This window comes from Piliocolobus tephrosceles, chromosome 6 (genome assembly GCF_002776525.5).
Source record: "Piliocolobus tephrosceles isolate RC106 chromosome 6, ASM277652v3, whole genome shotgun sequence".
NCBI classification, from domain to species: Eukaryota; Metazoa; Chordata; class Mammalia; order Primates; family Cercopithecidae; genus Piliocolobus; species Piliocolobus tephrosceles.
In genome coordinates this window covers 154,743,576-154,765,861 of record NC_045439.1, presented here as the reverse complement: position 1 = coordinate 154,765,861, position 22,286 = coordinate 154,743,576, and the positions used below count along the sequence as shown (strand labels likewise).

General features: G+C 41.5%; 1 protein-coding gene across 1 annotated transcript in view; it reads left to right on the top strand.

Moving 5' to 3' along the window:
* Positions 1–22,286, top strand: part of RYR3 (ryanodine receptor 3) — a 404,874-nt gene that overhangs the window by 75,401 nt on the left and 307,187 nt on the right. The window contains exons 9-12 of the mRNA XM_031935734.1: positions 2,909–2,983; positions 4,922–5,078; positions 17,426–17,599; positions 21,279–21,400. Coding sequence (XP_031791594.1) covers positions 2,909–2,983; positions 4,922–5,078; positions 17,426–17,599; positions 21,279–21,400 — 528 coding nt within the window. The remainder of the gene's footprint in view (positions 1–2,908; positions 2,984–4,921; positions 5,079–17,425; positions 17,600–21,278; positions 21,401–22,286) is intronic.

Below are 22,286 nucleotides of genomic sequence, written 5' to 3'. Positions count from 1 at the left end.
CATGCACACACCTGTCATCAAAATTAGAGCCAAATTAGAAACAGCTGGGCAGAAACTATGCCACTTAGTCATTTGGTGGGCATTTCGGTCAAGTGATTCAGCAAAATTCTGCTTGGAAGGAAAGGCTCAGCAAGTGTTTGAAAGGATGTGATGGGGAGAGTGAAGTAGCTGGAGAGGGGTTTTTACAATGGGCACACTGGAGCAGACATGCTTGCCACCGTTTAAATAAACATGAAGGTGGCCTTTCTTTAGCCCAGGATTTCACTGGCTCTAATTTGTGTTTTGGAAAAAAATTCATCCATAAAAATAAGAAGGCTGATTTTATAAGGAAGCATGAAGGGTTTAAGACTGGGGCAAGTGAGTAGCTGTTCAGCACAGTGGAACTTGAATCTTTATATCAATTAGTCTCAACCAAAACAGGATGCCTTGGTGTTATTTGATGTCTAGGTGAAGTGAGCGATAAGCCTTTTCTTAGTCTTCTATTGTCAGGTAAATCCTCAGAACTGGCCAACATGGCCAGGAACATCAAAATCGGGGGAGCATGATAGAATAGGAAACAGCACACTAAAAGATTCTAGCAGCTACTGAGGCATGCAGGTGTTCCATTGCAATGGTGCTGACTCTCCAGAAGAAATTGTTTTCCATCCCTATAAATCCTGAGAGCAGCCAAGCTATGTGGAAAGACTCCGACCCAGAGTGGAAACCCAAGACTCCCAATCTAACATCTTGAGCTCTGATCCTTGGCTTTGCCTCTGGCTTGTCAAACACCCTGGGATAAGTTACTTAACCTATTGAAGCTAAGGCTAAGCTGTCAGCCAAGCTTTCAAAAGCACCTCAGCTTGCCGCCCACTCTACTCCTCTCCTTGGAATTGTTTTAGAGAACAAGAACACATTGTTTCAACCTCAGTAACCTTGTGAGATTAAATGGAGCAGGCCGCTCAAATGTCACAGGTGGGAAGAACAAACCTTGACAAATCCTTCAGATGTCAGGGGTAAAGAATCTTCTAGTTCCAGCTCCAGCGCAGTTTCACCTGTGACTTGGGTGAGCTGCTTCACCCTCTTCTGAAGGGATCCTTGCAGCTTGCACTAGAGAAGGAGAAGCATCAGAGAGAATCTTAGCAAATGTTCCTAAGTGGCTAGGAGGTTGGTGCAGTAGCATTTCTGTTCTAGGCCTCGTACAGACACACCTGGGGTGTAGGAACTCGAAAGCAGTATCGGATTTTCTTTCCTAATATTTACTGGGCATTTCCTGATTACATGTACATTAGAGAAAGATTGAGAAATAGCCTCTGCAATCCCACCTTCTAGAGGTAACCACTGTTGATGTAATGTTTCATTGATTGCTGTCCAATTAATGTGTCCCTCTATGCATGTTTATAAACATTTATAAAAAACACTTTCTAAACATTTTTTAAAAGCCCTTTAAATCTTCACAACCTTGTTATGTAAGTACCCTGATTAGACAAGCAAATGGAGACACAGAGAGTTGAAGGGACCTGACCGAGGTCACACAGCTACCAGATTCAAACCCAGGTCTAACTTCCAGGCTCATTTTGAATAGACTCATAATTATGATACTTTTCCAGGAAAAAAAATAAATATACATTTTCTTTTCATCACTATTGATTAACTCTTGTCTCTAAAATCTAAATCCGGATTCCTCTGGGGTTTGATCAATTCAATTGTGATACATACAGATTCTCTCCAGTGGAGGTAGGATTTTAAGTTAGTGAATGTAAATGCAGTTAAATAATCAGTTTTGATTAAAGATCACAAGATTCTCAAAAAGTGGCTGGATTCAGTATACCAGGTAATCTGGGGACCGCTGTTCTTGAGACATGCTCTTAAACTGTGAATTTTGTACAGTGTGGACCAGCCTGCCCCAATCACAGGTTATACAGAATTTATTTAAAATAAAACTTTAAAAACTGAGGCTTTGTTAATCACTGGAGAAAACATCAGGGAAACCCAAGTTGAGACACATTTCACAAAATACCCAACCAGTACTCTACAAAACTGTCAAAGCCATGAGAAACAAGGCAAGACCATTTAGAAAGCATAACAGATGAGAAGAAACGGGAGACATGGCAGCTAAACGCAGTGTGGTATCCTGGATCATATCCTGGAACTGGAAAAAAAGTTTGCGGGAAAAATTAAGGTGAAATCCAAATAAAGTCCTGAGTTTAGCTAGTAATGACATGCGCATGTTGGTTTCTCAGTTTTGACAAACGTACCTTGCTAATGTAAGATGATAACATTGGGAGAAGCTGAGTGAGATCATGCAGGAACTCTATGGACTATCTTTAGTAACTATTTTATAAACCTAACATTTTTCTAAAATAAAAATTTTATTTCAAAACACTTTAAAAGATGATTCGTAACACGGGAAAGGAAGCAAGAGTACAGTAATAAAATTGTGAACACTGTAACAACTGAGGATAAAGCTTTGTTCCAAGTGCCCTAGAACGATGGAAATGAGTTCACACTGTGTCGAATAGGTGTTTTTAAAGTACAAATACATTTTTTAAAGATATAAAACTACATCAAGGAGCTTGACCTGAAGGAACTGGAGCATTCAGCGTCTGCTGTCATGGTGTAACTGGGCTATCGTGACTCCTGATGTAGAAATGGAGATGTTCTTTTTCCTACCTTTTCCTTGTGTACCTGATGATGCATAAATGTCCATGCTATGGATATGGTGAGCAGTTCCCTCCCCTCTAGCTGCTTTGACCCTTTCTGAGAGAGTGAGACTGTGAAAATGTCCTCCTTATTCTGGCTTTGCATTCTGCTGACTCCAAAAGGGTTTAGACAAGCTGGGTGCCTGAACAGCCTCTGCAGGGAGCTGTTCTTCACCCGGGTGCTGATCAGTGTCCTGCAAGTAGGAGCTGATCTCCAACTCTGCTCATAGGAGGATATTCTACGAAGCTGGGGGAGCTGGGACTCGAGCCAGGTCTCTGTGGAGAGTGGAACCACTTCGGATAAGGTAATGGAGGGCCTGGGAGTATCCTTTTCAAGATTGCTTTCTTTTTCAATAATAGGCCGTTCTCTTAAATATTTCATTCATTCCATATCACCTGGCAAACTCCTTCAAGTCCTTTGTCTAGAGCTAAATTCTGATATTTCTGTGACGTTGTTTTTAAAGAACACACACACAGTTTCCAAAGCCACTGTGTTGACTCTGAGGCTGGCAGGCTCTTCTGCCCTTGCGATAGCTGACTATAAAAGGAAAGCTCAGACAAGGCCACTGAAAGCCATCCAAGTCCTCCCATTTGTTTTCTTAAACAGGTTCTCTGGAACCCAGATAAGTCTTCTCTCTCCTCTCAGTAGCTTTGTTGGCTCCAGTGGACAGGTAGCTTTAAATGTCACACAGACAGGTAGTCACGATGGCATAAGATAAGGAAGATGTAAACGTCACTGGAAATGTAGGTGTGAAGAAAAAAGTACTTAAACTTTTCAGAGACAGTTTTGTCCCTTGGTGGAAGGAACAGGAGGCTGAGACTTTGCAACCACAAGCTTGAATAACCACGGGTGGTCGCTTAACTTCAAACTACTGAAGAGGGATCACTTTCAATGCAGGACCTTTATATGGGCTGAGAGCGTTTGCAAGTTAGGCTACAGCTAAACTGCTTGGAGTGAGAGAGGAGGGTTAAGTGTCGCCCTCTGGTTTTCCTTCTCTGCCTTTCCCTCTAGTTCTTTCTGTTCAATCTCTCCCTGAAAATATGTTCAAAATAAGTCTCTCTCATGCAGTGTATATGCCCCAAGGGGCCCTGAAGATAATCCATTGGCAATCAGAAGGTAATATTAGGACTTCTCTTACACCATACACACACATGCACACATTTTTTTTTCTGAGAAATTGGCAACTGATGGTTTAAGGAATACCCGTTTTAAGGAGCATGCACTTATTAACTGACTTATTTACGTCCTCTTTCCAAACCCATTAAAAATCTGAGAGTAACATGCTCTTGTTCTCAGGATATTAGCCCTTAGTTATTGCTTAATGGACTTTTTAAGAGGTCAAAATAGGTATGTATATGTATTTCTGGTTGTGATTGCTTGCTCATTTCCCCAGAGAACTAAACATGAAGAATTTAAGCCTTTTATCAATGTGATTTGGATTTATTGATGCTTCAAAAAGTTGGACAAAGTGGAGAGTGGTTTTAAAATGTCACACATATATCCCTTAAACCTTATATTCTTAAGAAATAAGTATTTTGCATGTGAGCAAATATTTTAAAGAGAGAAATTTTGAGTTAGATTATTCAGTGGATAATTTCTCCATAACACTTAACGTAACTTTTGCTGAGTGCTAATCTTTTGATGAAGGACCATTAAGAGGACAGTATTCAATATGAGTTCTCACTTGTCTTAATCCTTTTATCCTGCTGTACTTATTTTCCACAGAATTTATCTCTTTTTAACATAATTCAGTGTTGACTTATTACGCTTGTTTATTGTCCGTCTTTGGCAAGTGTAAGCTGTGCAGGTATTTTTACTATTTCCCTTGAAGATAGGACTCTCTGTGGTAGTAATATGTTTTAGTTCAGATGGCAGGTTTGGAAAGGCTTTTCCATTCAAAGACAAGTTTCCATTCAAAGACAAGCTTCCCATTGATTTGTGATTATTTGCATCAAGACCTTTCAGTGGAGGGAAGGAATAATTGGAAACCTGGGACTTCCAGTTGTATGAAGCCACTGACCTGCCTTTAAGATCATTCCTTGTTGATGTCATCAAGAAAGAGCACTAGGCTGGGTTGTAGGCAGACATGAAATCCTACAGCAAGCCAGGAACCTGGTGCATTTTTCTCTTAAGGATGGACACCAGAAGGGTTATAAGTCTGCTAGCATGTGTAAGAAAGCATAGGGTAGAAAAGGACTTATTTTTGTATAAATGCAATTTCTTGTCTGTTTCATCTGCCCAGTTGGAGTGGCAGTAACATCAGATGGGGCCAGGCTTTTCGACTCCGGCATCTCACCACAGGCCACTACCTGGCCTTGACAGAAGACCAAGGCCTTATACTGCAAGACCGGGCAAAGGCAGACACCAAGTCCACAGCTTTCTCTTTCCGGGCATCAAAGGTAAGGTGTGATAAAGTGGACTTTGACCCTATTCTAAAAGTGAAAACTCAGACACAGACACCTCCAGGTAGAGCTATAACTGGAAAAGAAAGTAGGCTGGAACAAAGCAGAGTTGGAAATTTGACCTAAGATAGATAAACACTTTCTTCTTTTATCTTTTGAATTGAGTTCATGGAGGAATGTGTACATTGGATGAAGGTTGAAGTCTTGAGCAAAAGGAGAGTGTGGACAGTCCTGGAAAATCCAAGGATCATAGGAATGGACATTGTTGCTCAAAGGCTATTGGAAACTATTGTTGTTGTTTAATGCATTCTGAGTTGTCCTTAATAGCTTCCAAGTTACAGTCTTCACTCCTTTAAAGCAATAGTAGCATTGGAGGCATGAGTTCAGAGCTACATTTGTTTAAATAAAAAGGTAATTTGTTAAAAAGGTTTAAATTTAAAAAGCATGAGTTTCAGTGCTTTATTTGTTTAAATTTTTTTAGATGATGCAGAGAAGACATTCTGGACATGACATCATCTTGCAGTGATTAATATTTATATGATAAAATTTACTACTACCCTCCCCGTTCTTTTCCTTAGCTATTCCTACTCCCCGGATCCCTCAGCTTTCTCCTATCCATCCCAAACCTTCATTAAGAATGGATCCTCTGGTAGTTAGGTTAACCTCAAATTAATGACTTTACCGTTTGATGTGTATGTGGACAACTATTCTTTTTTAATGTTCAGCCACCTTTAATGTTCAACCAGGCTTCGACTCTCTCTAACTCAGAGCTGGATCTAGTTGAACGGTCAGAATTGCATTCTGAGCTAACTTCTGACAGACAGTTGGATGGTCTGTCACTTTATGAGTGTTCTGGAAAGATCATCCAAGCATGAGAAAGGCTCTGCACAGATGTGGGCATAGTTACCAGGAAGTCTGCACTTCCTAAGAGTATAGCTCAAAATCTCCTTTGGGAGCTTCACCTTTAGTTTCATTCTTTGCTCTTTTCCACAAATAAATCTTGATGTGTGTTCTCACCGTGATTTCACTCAAGGGTTGTTGAGGATTCTGCTTGTGTAGGACTAGGGGTGAGGCTGACAGCTGAATTTTCTGTGGGGGCATCTCTGCTTCCTAATGCACCTAAAGAAAATAGTCAGCACTGCCCTTCTTTGGTGCAGGGGTTCAGAGTCTGTTTTCCCCCTCCTTTTGTGCTCCTATGGTCTTTTTAGGCAGAGAAACTCTTTGGCATGTAGTTTTTTTCTCTTTAATATTGCCCTGTATCAGAATTGGGCTTTTTTCATAACTTTATTTCAAATATTAAAAGACACGATCTTCCTGTTCATATCTTCCTAACCATCTCTCAGATGTTATCTTCTATCTCCTTCTCTTCCAACGGCTATTGACTCTGGTTTCATTCTGGTTTTCTGAGCACATCTTCCTCACGTTGCTATCTATTTTTTTTTTTTTTTTTTTAGATTGCCAGCACAAGAGGGATTCTTTAAATTCAAGTTGATATCTATTTAGTAAACATTTTTGCCTCCAGGAAGTGATTTAGAGCAGTGCAACTTTCTGAAAGAATCAGTGAAACAAAGCAACAGAAAAGTCGTAAGAACAGAGACTGGAACATGGAGTGGGGGCTGAAGGTGGGTGGGAGTAGAAGAGGGAGGTGGAAAACAAGAAATGACTCATCACGGCTAATGACCAAGCAAGTGTTTTTCTAAGAATGCCAGTTTGGTCCTTTCTGTATTTGAGCATTCCACCCCCTTCTCCTTGACCCACTCGGGGTATGCTGCCAAGGATAGAGCAATGACCTCGAGGTCTTTACCATTTCAAAAAGGGGCTTTTCTTCCAGCGCAGGATCAGGCGGCCTTCCAGGCAGCTGGCAGGATCCTCTTCCAAGGGGACTCTTCCATTCTATTCCGTTCTTGGCTCAGCCTTGTGGAGCATGGCTCAGCACTGTGCTGTGGTCTCTGGGGGAAGCAAGGAAAGCTCAAAGCCCCTTAGAGACCTTGTAACACTCCTTCCACTTGGCATCACTTCTGGCCTCTGAATACATTTCCCTTCAAAGGGTGCACTGCTTATCTCCCCAAGTTCCTCCATTTCCATGTGTGGGGAGGCAAGCAGCGTATGGCTGGAAAGTCGTCACGGTACCGTAGGGGCGGTCGGCATAGCAGAGCTGGAGGCAAAAGTCACCCGTGAGTCACATTGTCCTGTGCGCTTGGCAGTGTGGTGACATTTCACTGGAGTCACTATGCTAGAGATTTTAAATAAGTCTCCATGCAGTAGTATTCAACCCAGCTACCTTCATTTCAATTTGAAAGGAACTGAAATTAAAATGGCCTAGGCTTTATGGCAGGCCAAGATATGGCTGTGTTCCCACTGGATGTCAGGGTTTCTTTGGGACGTTGTGTGGGCAGGGCTTTGGCACCTTAGACTGTGAAGCTGCACAAAAAGAAAGAACATGTGGAGAACACATAACTTTCTCATACACCATCCAGATAACTGTGCAGGGAGAGCACTGGAGAGGCCCTGATTTTCCTGGGCTTCCATATGCCTGCTTAGTAAGCGTATTCTTGCCTTGCTTGGCACAGGTTTTCCTCAAATGCACTCTCTGTGCTTCCCATCGCCAGCCACCAGTGACAGTACCCAGCAGAAAGAGGTTTGGGGCTCTGTTTCTCAACAATGTAAGGACATTGAATCATCTGGCCAGCCCTTGCCTGTTACAGGCATTATGTGACAGAGCAGGCGGCAAACAGTAGCCTGAGATAGTGGTTCAGGATCTGTGTGGTGGCACAGGAGTTGGGAAGGCTGAGGGAGAGGTGGAGACAGTCAGCTGTTTCCCATGGGACTGGGGCAGAGGGTGAGGAAGCAGGGTGTTCATCTGATCCTCTCCATATGTTGGAGAATCTGCAAAAGAGAAAAAAGAGACTCTTGGGAAGATCACTGCTGGGGCTTTAGTCTTGTGTTTTGGGAGGACACCGGGTGTGCTGGGCCATGAGTCATTTGGTAATGATGAGCTTCCCAGCCCACATTTTCCGTCAGGTTGCATTAGCCTGCGACAGTTATGACTACTAAATTGGGGGCCACTGGACAGCTGCAGGTGCATGCTAACATCCTTAGCAGCCTGCCATTACCAGGAAGATGGCAGGTGCCCCAGTGCATCTTGTATGTGTATGATAAGGTGGAGGTGTGATTGAGCCTTGCTGAAAGGTGACCAAGTCCGAGAACCAGCTGCAGTTATTGGCCCGGGCCTGGCTTAAATGGAATCAGACTGAAGACTTGGAGCAAGCTATACAAATCACATAGAATAAAGAGCAGGATGTGATCTTGATCAAGGTCCTCCTTCCCCCACTTCAGCAGATGATGCAACTCAAACTGGAGGGCTAGGATGTAGTATTACTTCCAAAATACAGCATCCCGACCTTATCCCTTTGATCTGAGAGTGGTGTTGTGTAAGATACAGCCTGGCTTCAAAGTTAGCCTAGATCGGGCCTTGATTCTCATCTGCTCTCTGTGAGACCTGGAACACAATTCTGGCCGGGCACGGTGGCTCAAGCCTGTAATCCCAGCACTTTGGGAGGCCGAGACGGGCGGATCACGAGGTCAGGAGATCGAGACCATCCTGGCTAACACGGTGAAACCCCGTCTCTACTAAAAATACAAAAACTAGCTGGGCGAGGTGGCGGCCGCCTGTAGTCTCAGCTACTCGGGAGACTGAGGCAGGAGAATGGCGTAAACCCGGGAGGCGGAGCTTGCAGTGAGCTGAGATCCGGCCAGTGCACTCCAGTCCGGGCGACAGAGCAAGACTCTGCCTCAAAAAAAAAAAAAAAAAAAAAAACATTTCTTAATCAATTTGTACCTCATTTGAAGTCTGTCATAAAAGATCATTCAGACCTGAGAGCTGCCTGCCCTTCCACAGTGTCTCTTGCCACTTGCCTGAGGCTGCCTTGAGCCCCAGCATACTATTTCAGTCTTGGAACATGCTTGTTTTTTTCTAATCACCACCGGACTTGTGCCTGAAATACCTTTTGCCCCTCTGCACTCTACCACAGTGAGCACCTTCTCATGCTTTCAGGCAAGTGTTAAGTGCTCTTTGTGAGAGGAAAACCTGCTCATGCATTCTTAAGGCCGTCACTTCCTTAACTGGGAGGCGCTGGATGACAAGGACCACACATACCCCACCCTGCTTTATTTTTGCATCCTAGAATCTCTTGTAGTAAGTTTGAAAAATGCTTGCTGAAGGGTTACATCAGTGTGGTCATACCGTGAAATAGAGTGAAATCCATTTCATTCTAGCCTCCATTATCATCATTATCATCATAGAAACATCCTGCCATGCTTGTGTAATCATTTTGCTACTGTAATCTCTTCCCAGTACACACCCAATGAGTGAGATTCATTTTATTTTGAACATCTAAGTCAAATTTCTATGAACTTGATTTCACATCATTTTTCCATGGTCTTGACATTGCAAGGCCATTCCCACAAGGATTTCGGATAATGTGATTTAATATTTACTCTGGCATGGCAATATTGTCTCTTTAGATGTCATGACTCAATGTCAGTTTACATCATTGAATTTTTTTCAGGGAAGGGTGAATTAATAATGTTAAAGCAGGCCTTATGTATAGCCACTTATTGTAAAGCCACTTTAAAAGTGCTTTAAAAAGCCATTTTAAATGTCTACACCATACATCTTGAATGATTGGGCTAGAATCTCAAATGTTGCCTATTTCATAGTGTAACGGTATAGAGCTATCACTGTTCCCAATTAGAGGAAATTTTTCCTGACTGTATAAAAACATTAAATTCAGTTTAGTAAACATTTGTGAAGCATCTATGTGCTGATCACGGTGTTCTTAGCCAAATGTGACTTCCCTGCCTACCTTACATGTGCCGTTTAACCTCGGCAGCCATGGCACCCCTAACCAAGGTGACAGCTGTGCTCATGGTTCGCCTGTCTCTGAAACCCTGGTGCAGAAACAACACTCTTTTTGCCGGTTCCCTTGCTTGCTCCATTTTCTAAGTTATCCACTGGGGAAAGGGAGGGTATGGAGCAAAGGAGGGAAGGGGAGAGAAGAAAATATGGATAGTAAGATTCAAATGCGTAAAGACAACATCACTTACTGCAGCTTCATTTTCAATAAAATCTACGAAGGATTTTTAAACTTTAAACTGATGTGCTTTCTCTAGAGTTTGTTGTTCAAAGTGCACCAAATGGTCAGTCAAGGAAAACCTTGGGCTTTGAAGTGGAAGAAGCCTGGGTTTGAACCCTGGCTCTGCCATATGCTGTTCATATGTTTTGCGAAAAATATAGATTTTTTTTTAAAAAAGTGTGTCTTGAAAGATTGCTGTGAAAATTAAATGAGATCAGGAAGATGACCTGGTAGTTTTCTTATCCATAAAATGGAAGTAGTGCTGCTTATCTCAAGGTGGTGGTGCAAGGGTTAAATGAGAAATAGGAGAAAAGAGCCCAGTACAGTGACTTCTGCTCAAGAAATATGCCTTCCCCAATAAGGCAGATGAATCTGCTTCCCAGCATGTAGTAAACAGAGGAAAGCATTCCTCCTCTTCCCACACAAAGCTTGGGGCCAGCTAGACTCTCATCAATGTCCTGCAGTGTGTGGTTTTTAAGGGCAATACAAAGATCTCAAATTCTAGATGAGAAAGTCTTAAGGGGGCTATGTTGATATGGAAACAAACCCAAAGGTGATTCCTCAAGGTTTCTCCAGAGACACCTGGAAATAGTGGGCTAACCAGGAGTTTCTTGAAGGCTCACCCCAGCATCCATGAATAGACTCGGCCTTCCCATATCTACTTTTCCTCTGAAACATTTCTGGGTGTCTACAATCCTGTATTGTAAAAGGTACTTTCTTGTCATCTGTAAACACAGGTGGCTTAATTGTATTAAATAACACATTTCATTCTAATTAATAGGCATGAATTAGAAACTACTCCATTCCACGTATCATCCTAGATACTAATGGTGTCACAACTCAACCATCTCCAGCCATATTTCTTTTCAGCCCGTCATTCACATTGATGCCAGAACGGTTATTCTAAGATGGAACTCTGTGTTTCAGTGGCTTTCCATTACCTACACTAGCTTTTCCCAAGAGTTATTCCAAACAATGATAGTAGTGGGAGGAAATAAACAAAATGCTGCATTCAAGTTCAATAGGTCATTTTGATTTTTTCATTGATGCTGATGTTTTGTTTTTACCATAGGACAAACAAGAGCTTATACGATCACAGTATTCCCTTTGACTCTTAGAAGAAGATTTGGTATTTGTCCACAGTTGTCTTTTTCCCATACGAAGTCTGTTAACAATATGAGCTTCAGAAATACGAACCTGTAGAATAGAGTTCAGAGTCCTTAATTTTTGCTCTCATCTCTTTCTGGATTCCAGCATTCTCCTTGCCCTGCCGTGCCCCTTTACTAGAAAGCCAATCCCTTCCTCATTACCCTTCACTCCTCTCTACCCTGGCTGCACTCATGTCATGTAGAAATTCTTGTATAAAACCATCCCTTACTCCAAATTGGTAGAGTTGTTTTTTCTTCCAAACTCCAATTGTACTCTGAATATAGACCATACTTTGTTGTGCTTGTTGATTTATATGTGTAACTCTTAAAATTTGTATGAACCTAAAGCCATTTTCTTTTTTCTTTCTTTTTTTTTTTTTTTTTTGAGACGGAGTCTTACTCTGTCACCCAGGCTGAAGTGCAGTGGCGCCGTCTCAGCGCACTGCAAGCTCCGCCTCTCGGGTTCACGCCATTCTCCTGCCTCAGCCTCCTGAGTAGCTGGGACTACAAGCACCCGCCACCATGCCTGGCTAATTTTTAATATTTTTTTTAGTAGAGATGGGGTTTCACCGTGTTAGTCAGGATGATTTCGATCTCCTGACCTCGTGATCTGCCCATCTCAGACTCCCAGAGTGCTGGGATTACAGGCGTGAGCCTCTGTGCCCGGCCTTTAATAGTATATGTTTTCAACTTTTTCTTCATATTAACCTTTAAGCAACTAAACTATTGGTACAATTAATTACTTAACTGTGCTGCTGGTAATGGTAACCATTCAGATAATTCTGTTCAAATGAATTATACCTGGCTTTGAAATTGTACCTGATTTTGGATTATGTTCTATTGCTTACAACTGTGTGGCTTTGAGCAAGTTGCTCAAACTCTGCAAGCCTCGGTGTTATCATCTATAATGTAGGATAATAAAAGCCATAGGGCTATTGAAAGATTTAGAGAAAATGTAAAGTGTCATATATGATACATACCACTTTGTAGGTCCTTGGTAAATTCACATGGTGGCGTTTTCATTGTAAAGTACTTAACACAATACCTAGTTTGAACCAGGTACTGGGCAACTATTGGTTCTAGTTTCTTTCTTTATTATTTGTTTGTTTGTTTGTTTGTTTTGAGACAGAGTCTCACTCTGTTGCCAGGCTGGAGTGCAGTGGCACCATCTTCTCCTCCCTCCCTCCCTTCCTTCCCTCCTTCCTTCCTTGACTCTCGCTCTGTTGCCAGGCTGGAGTGCAGAGGCGCAATCTTGGCTCACTGCAACCTCCAACTGTCTGGTTCAAGCAATTCTCCTGCCTCGGCTTCCTGAGTAGCTGGGATTACAGGCACGCACCAACACACCCAGCTAATTTTTGTATTTTTAGTAGAGATGGGGTTTCACCATGTTGGCCGGGATGGTCTTGATCTCCTGACCTCATGATCCACCCACCTCTGCCTCCCAAAGTGCTGAGATTACAGACATGAGCCACCGCGCCTGGCCTAGTTCTAGCTCCTTTATTCATCCTTCCAGGAATATTAAACCAATCTTAGCAACGTGATCATCTCCAGCCAAACCTTTAATATTCCAGGAATATTAAACCAATCGTAGCAACTTGATCATCTCAGCCAAATACTAATATGATAATTATGATGTGGTCATGAGCATTTCCTTAATAAGGTGTCAATGGAGGCAGAGGATAATGATTACTGCCCTTCAACACGTATTAGGCCAGATAACCTCTTCCTTCTTAGAATCAGCTTATCATCTAACATAAACAAGGTTGATGCAAATAAACAGATATAGATTGAATGCCTGCAGAACAGTAAAACAATAACAAATGATTTGCAACCAGTTTTAAGCAGAGCATTGTATGAGATTGTATGAAGTACAAAGACAAAGAAATCCCAGTTTTACACCTTTGACATTTTCAATCTGCCAGGGGACAGCTAGTATACCAACAACAATACCTGTTTTTAAAATGTGGATTTTATTATTCAGGTATGATGAAGCCAACAAACCAGGAGACAATCGGCATTGGAAAAGAACACTTTGTTACTCACCATTCCCGAGAGGATGGCCATAGCACACAGGGCCACACAGAGAAGGACCATCCTCCAGAAGGAAAGGAGAGTGAGGGGAAGCTGGGGGAAAGAGCCTTTTCATGGTTTCCATAGAAAGAAATGGGCTAGGCAGGATAAATAGGCTTAGGGTTGGCTCCTTTGAATAATTTCAGCAGGCTCTGTAGCACGGGAGTTGCTATTGGTTGTCTGGTACCAGCCCTGGGAATGGGGGTCCAGAAGGTAAAGGAGGAGGGAATGGGGGTCCAGAAGGTAAAGGAGGAGGTTGGCTTTATGGGCTTTGGATTGGTTTGCGTATAAAAGGTGTGCTCCCAGATGAGTCCTTTACCATTTTTAGGAATTGGCTAGCCCTGGAAGGACAGTCCCTGCTGGGTCCACAAAACCATGAGATCAGAGAATGTGTACAGGTATCCTCCGGCTTTGGCTAAGTAGAGAAGGCTTGATGGATGAGATGTTGTGCTGTGTTCCTTTATGTGATCATCAGTCAGGTGCAGCCATGTGAGGGGTTGCAGGAGAGGCTTAGGAAAACAAAGTTTATTATACTCACAGGTCCTAGCAACAGGAGACGTGCCACGGCATGCAGGGTCACATAGGAAAGCACCAGCTTTGGTCAGGAGGCAGACAAGGGACATAAGCAAGGTGACAACCTTTGCTACCACTTTTGTTGGGGTTTCCATGGTTAAGGCAAGGCGGGGCTGGGTAAACAGTTTGGGATTTGCTAGTTTGAGTAATTTCAGGGAACTGTAAGCTGTAGAGGTGGTCCCTATCTACCTAGTACCCGGCTTTGGAAAGGCAGAGGAATATCGCCTCCTGGAGTATATGAGCCAGCTAGAGGACATCTGGTTGTGAATTGATTAGATTGCATATCAAAGGCATGCAGCTGAGCCCTTTGCTATCTCTGACAAGAAAGGCAGTCTCTCCCCAGCCAGAAAGTTTTAAAAAATATCGAAATACCACAATATACAGAAGATATGAAATATAAACAATACAGATGTAGAGATGCCAAGATGAAGTAGGGGAATTCCAAACAGAAAGTATAATGTCAGTAAAGGCCCAAAGAAGGGGAATATTTGGTACATGAATATAAGTACTCTTAGTCCAATTTGGTTAGAGCATTTGGGGTATAAGAACTTTAGAGATAACAATTGTATTCCATAGGAACCTGGGAGTTATGGAAAGAGAATGATTGGATTAGCTCTGTTTTTTAGAACGTTTCCATTTCTAGCAGTAGGGTGACTGCAGCTGGGGCCATATCCAAGTAAAAACAGAAGGGAGCATTAGTTCATACTCAAGTCAAAAGAAAATCACCAATGTGTTGTCAATAAAATCAAACCTCTCCATCACCGAGCTCTTTCATTTCCTTTACTGATTTATCGTTATTGTTTAGGGTTGAATTGGGTTGTTTTTCATGTGGATTTTGTCTCTAGATCTTCGTTTGTTGTTGCCGCTCTTCTGTTAAATTAGAAGTGGACACTGCAGCAACTACCATAGAATTTGGAAGCCGATGCTGTTTTGTAAAACAAAGACACAGAAACACTCCTTTCTATACAGAATCATGATTCGTTTATTTCAGTGACTCCAGAAAAACAGATCTTTTTTTTTTTTGCAAAGCCATGTTTAAGTGAAAGGCAAGAAAGTAATGAAGTTACCATATTCATTGATAGTTGGGTGATATGAATTGTTTTAATCAGGAGCTATTAGAAATCAATGTAATTATTCATATTTAACAGTTGTGGTGTGCATAATTTTAACCCCTGCATTGGCTATGGTTAGAGAGCAGACTAGAGATGAGAATTTTGGCATCTTTTCAGTTCTGTTACTGGCTTGAGTGTCTCTAGAGCTGTGAATATTTCTGCAGTGAAAATCAAGTATCCATTATTTTATAGAATAAATGCATTCTTGATGAATTGCCTGTAAAGAAAATCCCATTATATCAGATACTATTATCCTATTAGCTAATGTTACAAAATCAGAAATATATTTTTCTGGAAATAATGTTTTTGCAAAAGAAAAATTCATACTTATCCTTGGATGTTATGTTGCTGCTTGAAAAAGTAAAGAAGTCATATTTAATAATCCAGCCAATGTTTCAACACACACATTTAAAAGAAAAAGAAATTTCTTGTACTAATATTGCTCCAAGTGATCCTTTAAATGTTGTGCGAAATAATGAAAGCTTGAAGGAAAACGAGCTGAAATGGAAAATAAATGTAAAAGAAAAAATTACTCAGCTACATATATTCTCTCAGTATATGTCCATTAAGTAATTGATAGGTGTTGAATTTTCTGTTATAAATCCAAAGTTAATTGAAATTAGGCCTGTGCCCTTGATTTTTTTCATAGCCGGACAAAAAGAAAATGTCGTATAAACAAACACATTTTACACTATGATGTGCTAAGTGCCCGGTAGAGCAATGAGACTGTGCTGGGGAAGAACATCAGGAGAGACTACTCTTCCTTTACAGAGGTAACCTCTGAGCAGGGGTTTGAAGGGTGAGTAGTAGTTTAGAGTAGGAGAAGACCACAGACTCTGGAGCTGGACTTCCTGTCATTACTTCCTGAATGATCTTGGGCAAGTTTACCTCCTTCATTTTCTCATCTGTAAAATTGGAATGGCATTTGTAGCTACATCAGAGGCCACTATGGAGAGTTAATACATGTAAAGAACTTAGAACATTATATTGAGCATGGTAGTGACTCAATACATGTGCTGCTGTTTGTTCCACTATTAAGAATGAGAAAAATGTGGAGGCCGAGGTGGTGGATTGCTTGAGCCCAGGTGTTCAAGATCAGCCTGGACAACATGGGGAAACCCTGTTTCTGCAAAAAGCAAAACCATAAATAAATAAATGAACAAACAAACAAAAGATTAGCTAGGTGTAGTGGCCTGCACCTGTAGTCCTAGCTACTCAGGAGGGTAAGATGGGAGGATCACTTGATCCTGGCGGCAGAGGTTACAGTGAGCCAAGATTGTACCACTGTACTCCAGCCTGGGTGACAGAGTGAGACTCTGGGCTCAAAAAGAAAAAAAAAAAAAAAGAGAGAGAGAGAGTAGGGAGGGAGGCAGGGAGAGGGAGAGACAGAGAAAAACGTTTTTGCAAACAGGTAACAGCCGTTTTTTTATTCTGTAAAAGTTCAAATTGCTTCCTCCCTAATGGCTTTTACAAATGAGCAATTTAATGCAAGATGTAGAAAAGGAATGGAAATAGGGTATAACCATTCAGAATAGAACCACGGAGGCCCTGATTGATGAGAAGGAGAAGAAGTTACCATGCATCAGAGGACTACCTCATGACACACTATTGTGACAGGTACTTCAGATTGTCACTGTGTTGTTACCTGATGCACAGGAAGTCCCTTTTCCACACTGGAGAATAGGCAGTGAAACAGTGACAGCTGAAGATTGAAACCGCTTGACTACAGCACACCACTGAGGAGGCCCTAAGAGACTGATACACAAATTACTACATTAGCTTAAGCCACGTTAGTAACCCCTGTCTACTCAAAGAGTTTCCTTTCTCTGCAGATTTTTATAAGAAATTTTTACATGAAATCAATAGATAGAATGAAAGTCTCTGAGTCAGTGCATTTGTGACAGGTGGCCATTACAATTATGGAAGATGTCACTTGCTGGAAATAAGTTACTTGGCTAGTAACGGGTTACTTATTAAGGTATATAGATCAGGATGAGGAAAGTAGAAAATATAGTGAAGAATTACACAAAATCAGAACAGAAGAGAGGGCTTAGTAGGTGCCCCCTTTACCCATGGATTTAAATAATCACTGAAGTAACCAGAACTCGAAAGCCATTGATTTTACAATTAACAAGAGATAAGGGAAGCAAGTCTTTCTGAAATCCTGGCTTGGACAGCCACATCATGATTATTTTGGTAACCAGTTGCCTGGCTTACAAATTTTTCATAGGTGATTCGTTTTGTATATTGAGCTTCTAATTTAATCAGATAATGCCTATGTTTGTTTCTTTTTGTGTATGAATTAGGAACTCAAGGAGAAATTAGATTCCAGTCACAAGCGAGACATAGAAGGCATGGGAGTTCCAGAAATCAAGTATGGAGATTCTGTCTGCTTTGTGCAGCATACAGCCAGTGGTCTGTGGGTGACCTACAAAGCACAAGATGCAAAAACTTCCCGCCTGGGACCTTTGAAAAGAAAGGTGAGAGTCAGAATGTCTGTCTACAGTTGTTTTACCCTGAGTTGGATGCAACTAGGCAATAGAAGTGATTCTGAGAATCAGGTGGACGTGATTGTGATTTACTTCTTACTATTCAGAAGAGTTATTTTGTGATAGATTGTACACAGTTTCTTCCATACTTCAGCCTATTTTGGATACTTTGACCCCATATGCAATGGGGGAAAAAACAAATACACAGCAAATCTGTAAGGAGGAGAGGACGTGCTTAATGCACTCTAAAACCTGATCTAAATGGCTTTTGGTGATTTGCTGTCTTGGGATTATCCACATCATTGCTCCCTTCATTTCAGTGGATAATTGAGTTATTGTGCAGTTTTCATAAGAGACTAAATAGATCTCTACAGAGAAAACACAGATTGCATAATAACAAGCCCACAGGAACCCACTGGCAGAAAGAAGAGATGTTGTGGAATGACAGTATCCACAGATTGTATCTTGATTTGAGTGGTGCATCACAGCCTGCTCCAGTGAGAAAAACTAGCTTGGGTACATGCAGCATCTTTTCACCAGAAAGTCAATTGCCATAACAGTGTTTCTTTTGGTGGGAACCAAATAATGGATGTCAAGGATGTGATGCTTTTATCCCTGAAAAACCCTTATAAAATATGGGTTTAAATAGTCAACTAGTCCCAGAATAAGGTGCTAGGAGGTACTGTGCTCTGTAGTTGAGGTATAGCAGCCTAAGGTAGTCATGATGAAGTTTTCCAGAATGCAGGTTGTGGTAAGAAAGGATGTTGAGAATGAACATGAGGTAATATCTTAATTTTGTGTAAGGCAACACAGACTAGGAAAATATCCAGAAAAGGGGAAATGAAGTGATCAAGAGGGGATAGAAAATACAATGAATAAGAGGCCACATAATTTGGCTTGTATGAGACCAACCCTTCCTCTGAAAACAGCTGCACAGGCTGGATACAGTACCTTCAAAAAAAATGGAAGGTTTCAACAACCAAGCCAGCCAAAACATACGCACAAAATATTGCATATAGAATGTAAGTGCACTGAGGTGAGCCCCCCTTCATCTTTGTTTTCCCCCTCAGCACATTTGCTGATCTGCAGAACGAGGGAATGGGATCTTGCATTAGATCAGTTGTGCTAAAGAGTCAGATTAGACATAGGTTCAGCTAAGGCTTCTGGGACTCAGGGGGCCAAGAGTCCAGAGTAGAGAGAACTGCAAAATCATGCGCCTAAAATTCCACATGCAGTTTCCTCTAGAATCCTAAGCTGACCGTGGATGGGGTGTGAAGCCAAAATAGTAAACACAAAACTGCTGTGATCATGAAGAGCAAAGCAGAGATGTTGACATCATGACAGTACTAGGGATACACAAGTCAGGGTTCAGGGTGTGACAAGTTGGAATGACCCTGGGAGATACAGTAGGCTTTCAGTTGATCTTCAGAAGAACTACACCCCGGGAATGAGGGCTACATGCTGGGAATAAGAACAAATGGAAAATAAATGCCAAAAACCCATCCTCTATTCTTACCAGCCTATCAGAAGAAAAGTCAATCCTCTGTAGAGTACAGTAATACCGTCTAGAGCCTCTGCAGTCTTTCAAACCTACTAAGGCAATGGTAACATTTAAAGAAAGTAGAATTTGTGGATCTTGGCTGTAACTCTGGGTGGGCAGGGACATGCTCCAAGGACTCTGCAAATGTGGAGAGATCTCATTTTGCATTGTTGACTTTTTGTACCTGTCCATGCCTTTCTCTTCTAGGATCATAGCCTGCACATTCATTTAACTGTTAGAATGTATGTGTGAATTTGGGAGGTGCTTTTATGAACTCTATCCAGCTGGTGCGATGGTGCTCAGCCCTCGACAGGGCTACGCTGCTTCATTGCCTAGGAAGCATGTTAAGTGCCCTCTCTAAAAATACAAAGGATGTCTGAATCTGTGCTGTGTTTTATGAAATGAACAAAACAGTAATCAAGAGAAACCAATCAAGCACAAACACAGTGAAACACCTGATGAGTAGCCAGCCACTTTAAAGCACCCTCTTTCTTATTCCCACCTTAGGCTTCTTCTCCCTGCTCTTCAGTTGTAAGATTTCTTCAAGAGAAAGAAGGACCGTAGGAACTGGGCTGCTGAGATCAGTAGGGTTCATAATAACAACATTCTAGCAACTGCATCTCCCCCCAGTTCTCATTACTTTCTCATTTGGCTGGCCAGTTTGAGTGTGTTATCTGAACAAGCAAAACCTAAGAATTTTGGTCTTTAAGGACCAGAAATCTGGGACCCAGGCCAAAGTAAACATAGTGGCAATGTATTACTAAACCCAAATGCAGCATTGCTAACCAGTTGCTGAGGTGTTCTGACAAAGGAATATTTTCTAACAGTTAGTGATTCCAATGGTAACAGTATCCTTTGCTAATCCTCACACTGCAGTATACAGATGGGATGCAAAGTCTTGTTTCAAAAATGAACAAGCCTGAATTCTAATTCATCATATCAGGAAGTACCTTCAAAATAATAAAAAGCAAGGAAAAGATTTTTCACATGGAAAGGAAAATAAGTTGTTTCTTTAAGCTAAAAGTGAGAGAGGCCAACAATCTTTATTCTGTAGATACCTTCTAGAGCCACACGTTTTGTCCGTGTTGACATGTAGACTTCCAGGATCTACACATTGTCTGTCTTTGCTTACTTCCATCAAGGGGAAACCATGTCAGGGAACTTGGATCAGGATTTGACCTTGACTTGAACCAGGATCAAACTCTCTCACTTAACACACTTGATCATTTTAAGGGAAAAAGCCACTGACCTCCACATAAAAAGTGGGTAGCCCCTCCCAAAAAAATTGTGTCTTGGTGTCCTTAATGACAAGTACATACGCTTAGCTTCCAGATAACTGGTCTAACATCCGTACTATACAGCCCCTGATAATAAACATTCATTGAGCACCTATTAGATTCTAGGTACCATGCCAAGTGATGACATGTAAATCATTGAATCCTGCAAACAACCCTCTAAGATAAGCCTGTTTGCAGATTGGTGAAATCCAAAGCAAATGGGGGTTAAGTAACTTGCCCAAGGTCACACAGCTGGTAAGTGGCATAGCGGGACTAGACAAAGGTCTGCTGATATCAGAGCTCATGCTTTCAGATTGACTCTCTAGCCTCCAAGAGAAGCCAGCTACCACCTTGAGCTGCTTTCCCCAGCCCTACAGTTAACTCACTCAGTGTAGTTGGCCTTCAGTCGAGAAACCAAGCCTGATCCCAGTACAGGGTTTTGCTTTACATTGTCTTTTTCTTCAATTCATCTCTGAAGGAAAAGACTTTGAACACAGTGACTTTCCCCATTTCCAAGGGTAAGATTCCATGTTCATTTTAAGAGAAAAATCGATTATGAGATACGTTATCACCCTTTCATATCTAGGCCTGAGGAATGTGTCGTAACTCATACCATGGTGACACATAAAATTTCATTTTCATCAAAGCACTGTGTCTAAGGAATGGTTCACATGTCACTAATAGGGCGTATGGGTGCAATAACTTCGCTAATGTGCCATTCTCAAAATAGACCCAGGGGAGCTTATTTAGAGAAAGGAATAAGAGGGATGAGGGAAATACTGCAGGAAATGTTGACTGCCCATATGTGGAATAATTGTAACCTTAGAGCTTCTGTCCCTTGCCACGTGGGCAGGTCATACTCCATCAGGAAGGCCACATGGATGATGGATTAACACTGCAGAGATGCCAGCGTGAGGAGTCCCAGGCTGCTCGGATCATCCGAAACACTACAGCCTTATTCAGCCAGTTTGTCAGGTATGTTAGCTCCTTGCCTCCTCTACCTAGTGAGTTTGACTCTGTGGCCTTCCAACACCACCACCCACCTCTTTTTGATACTGTGAATGTTTTCAGGAAATAATGATACACCAGCAAAGAGTTTTACCATCAAGAGCTTGAGACTGAAACAGATTTCCTACCCAGGTGAACTCCTACTAGCTTCACCCTTTGCTCAACAAATGCCCAAGCTCCATTAGTTATTCAGATTGGAGTGATGAATATCCAAGATCTTTGCATGCAAATGAAGTGAAAAGAGTTGGAGTGCATTGGTCCGTTTTATATTTGTGTGTAAAGATAAAAACAGCAAAGAGGAACTGATACACTCCCCATGTATTACGTACGAAGGGTTTCTCCATCATTCAGAATTGCTGCTATGGTTTGGATCAAAGTAGCTTTGCACTGGAAGCCTTGGGTTACCCAACTGTGGCTGTGGCTTAAATGAGAAAATTAACCGCCTGCTTGGATCATAATCCCTCCAGTCTAAATAATGCTTCCAAAACAGAACTCTGTGGATTGTTTTCACCAATTACCATGAGAAACTGATTCTGTTGTCAATTGTGCAGTGTTCCAAGATCATTCTTCTCTTGTAGGAAAATCTCTCGAAAGCCAAGGGGTGTAAATTACATGTGTGAATTTGCATGAAATGAGAACTTTGTTTTAGATCTTGACTTTTCTTGCTATTGAAAGACTGCAGTCCAAGGGATGTGTATTAGGAAACAGGTTGGGCCGCCGTTGCAGTTCAGAGTAAACTTTTACCTCTTGTTTAGGTAATAATATAAAGTAGGTATAATATATATATAATATAATATATATAATATATTATATAATATATATATAACATAATATATATATAATATAATATATA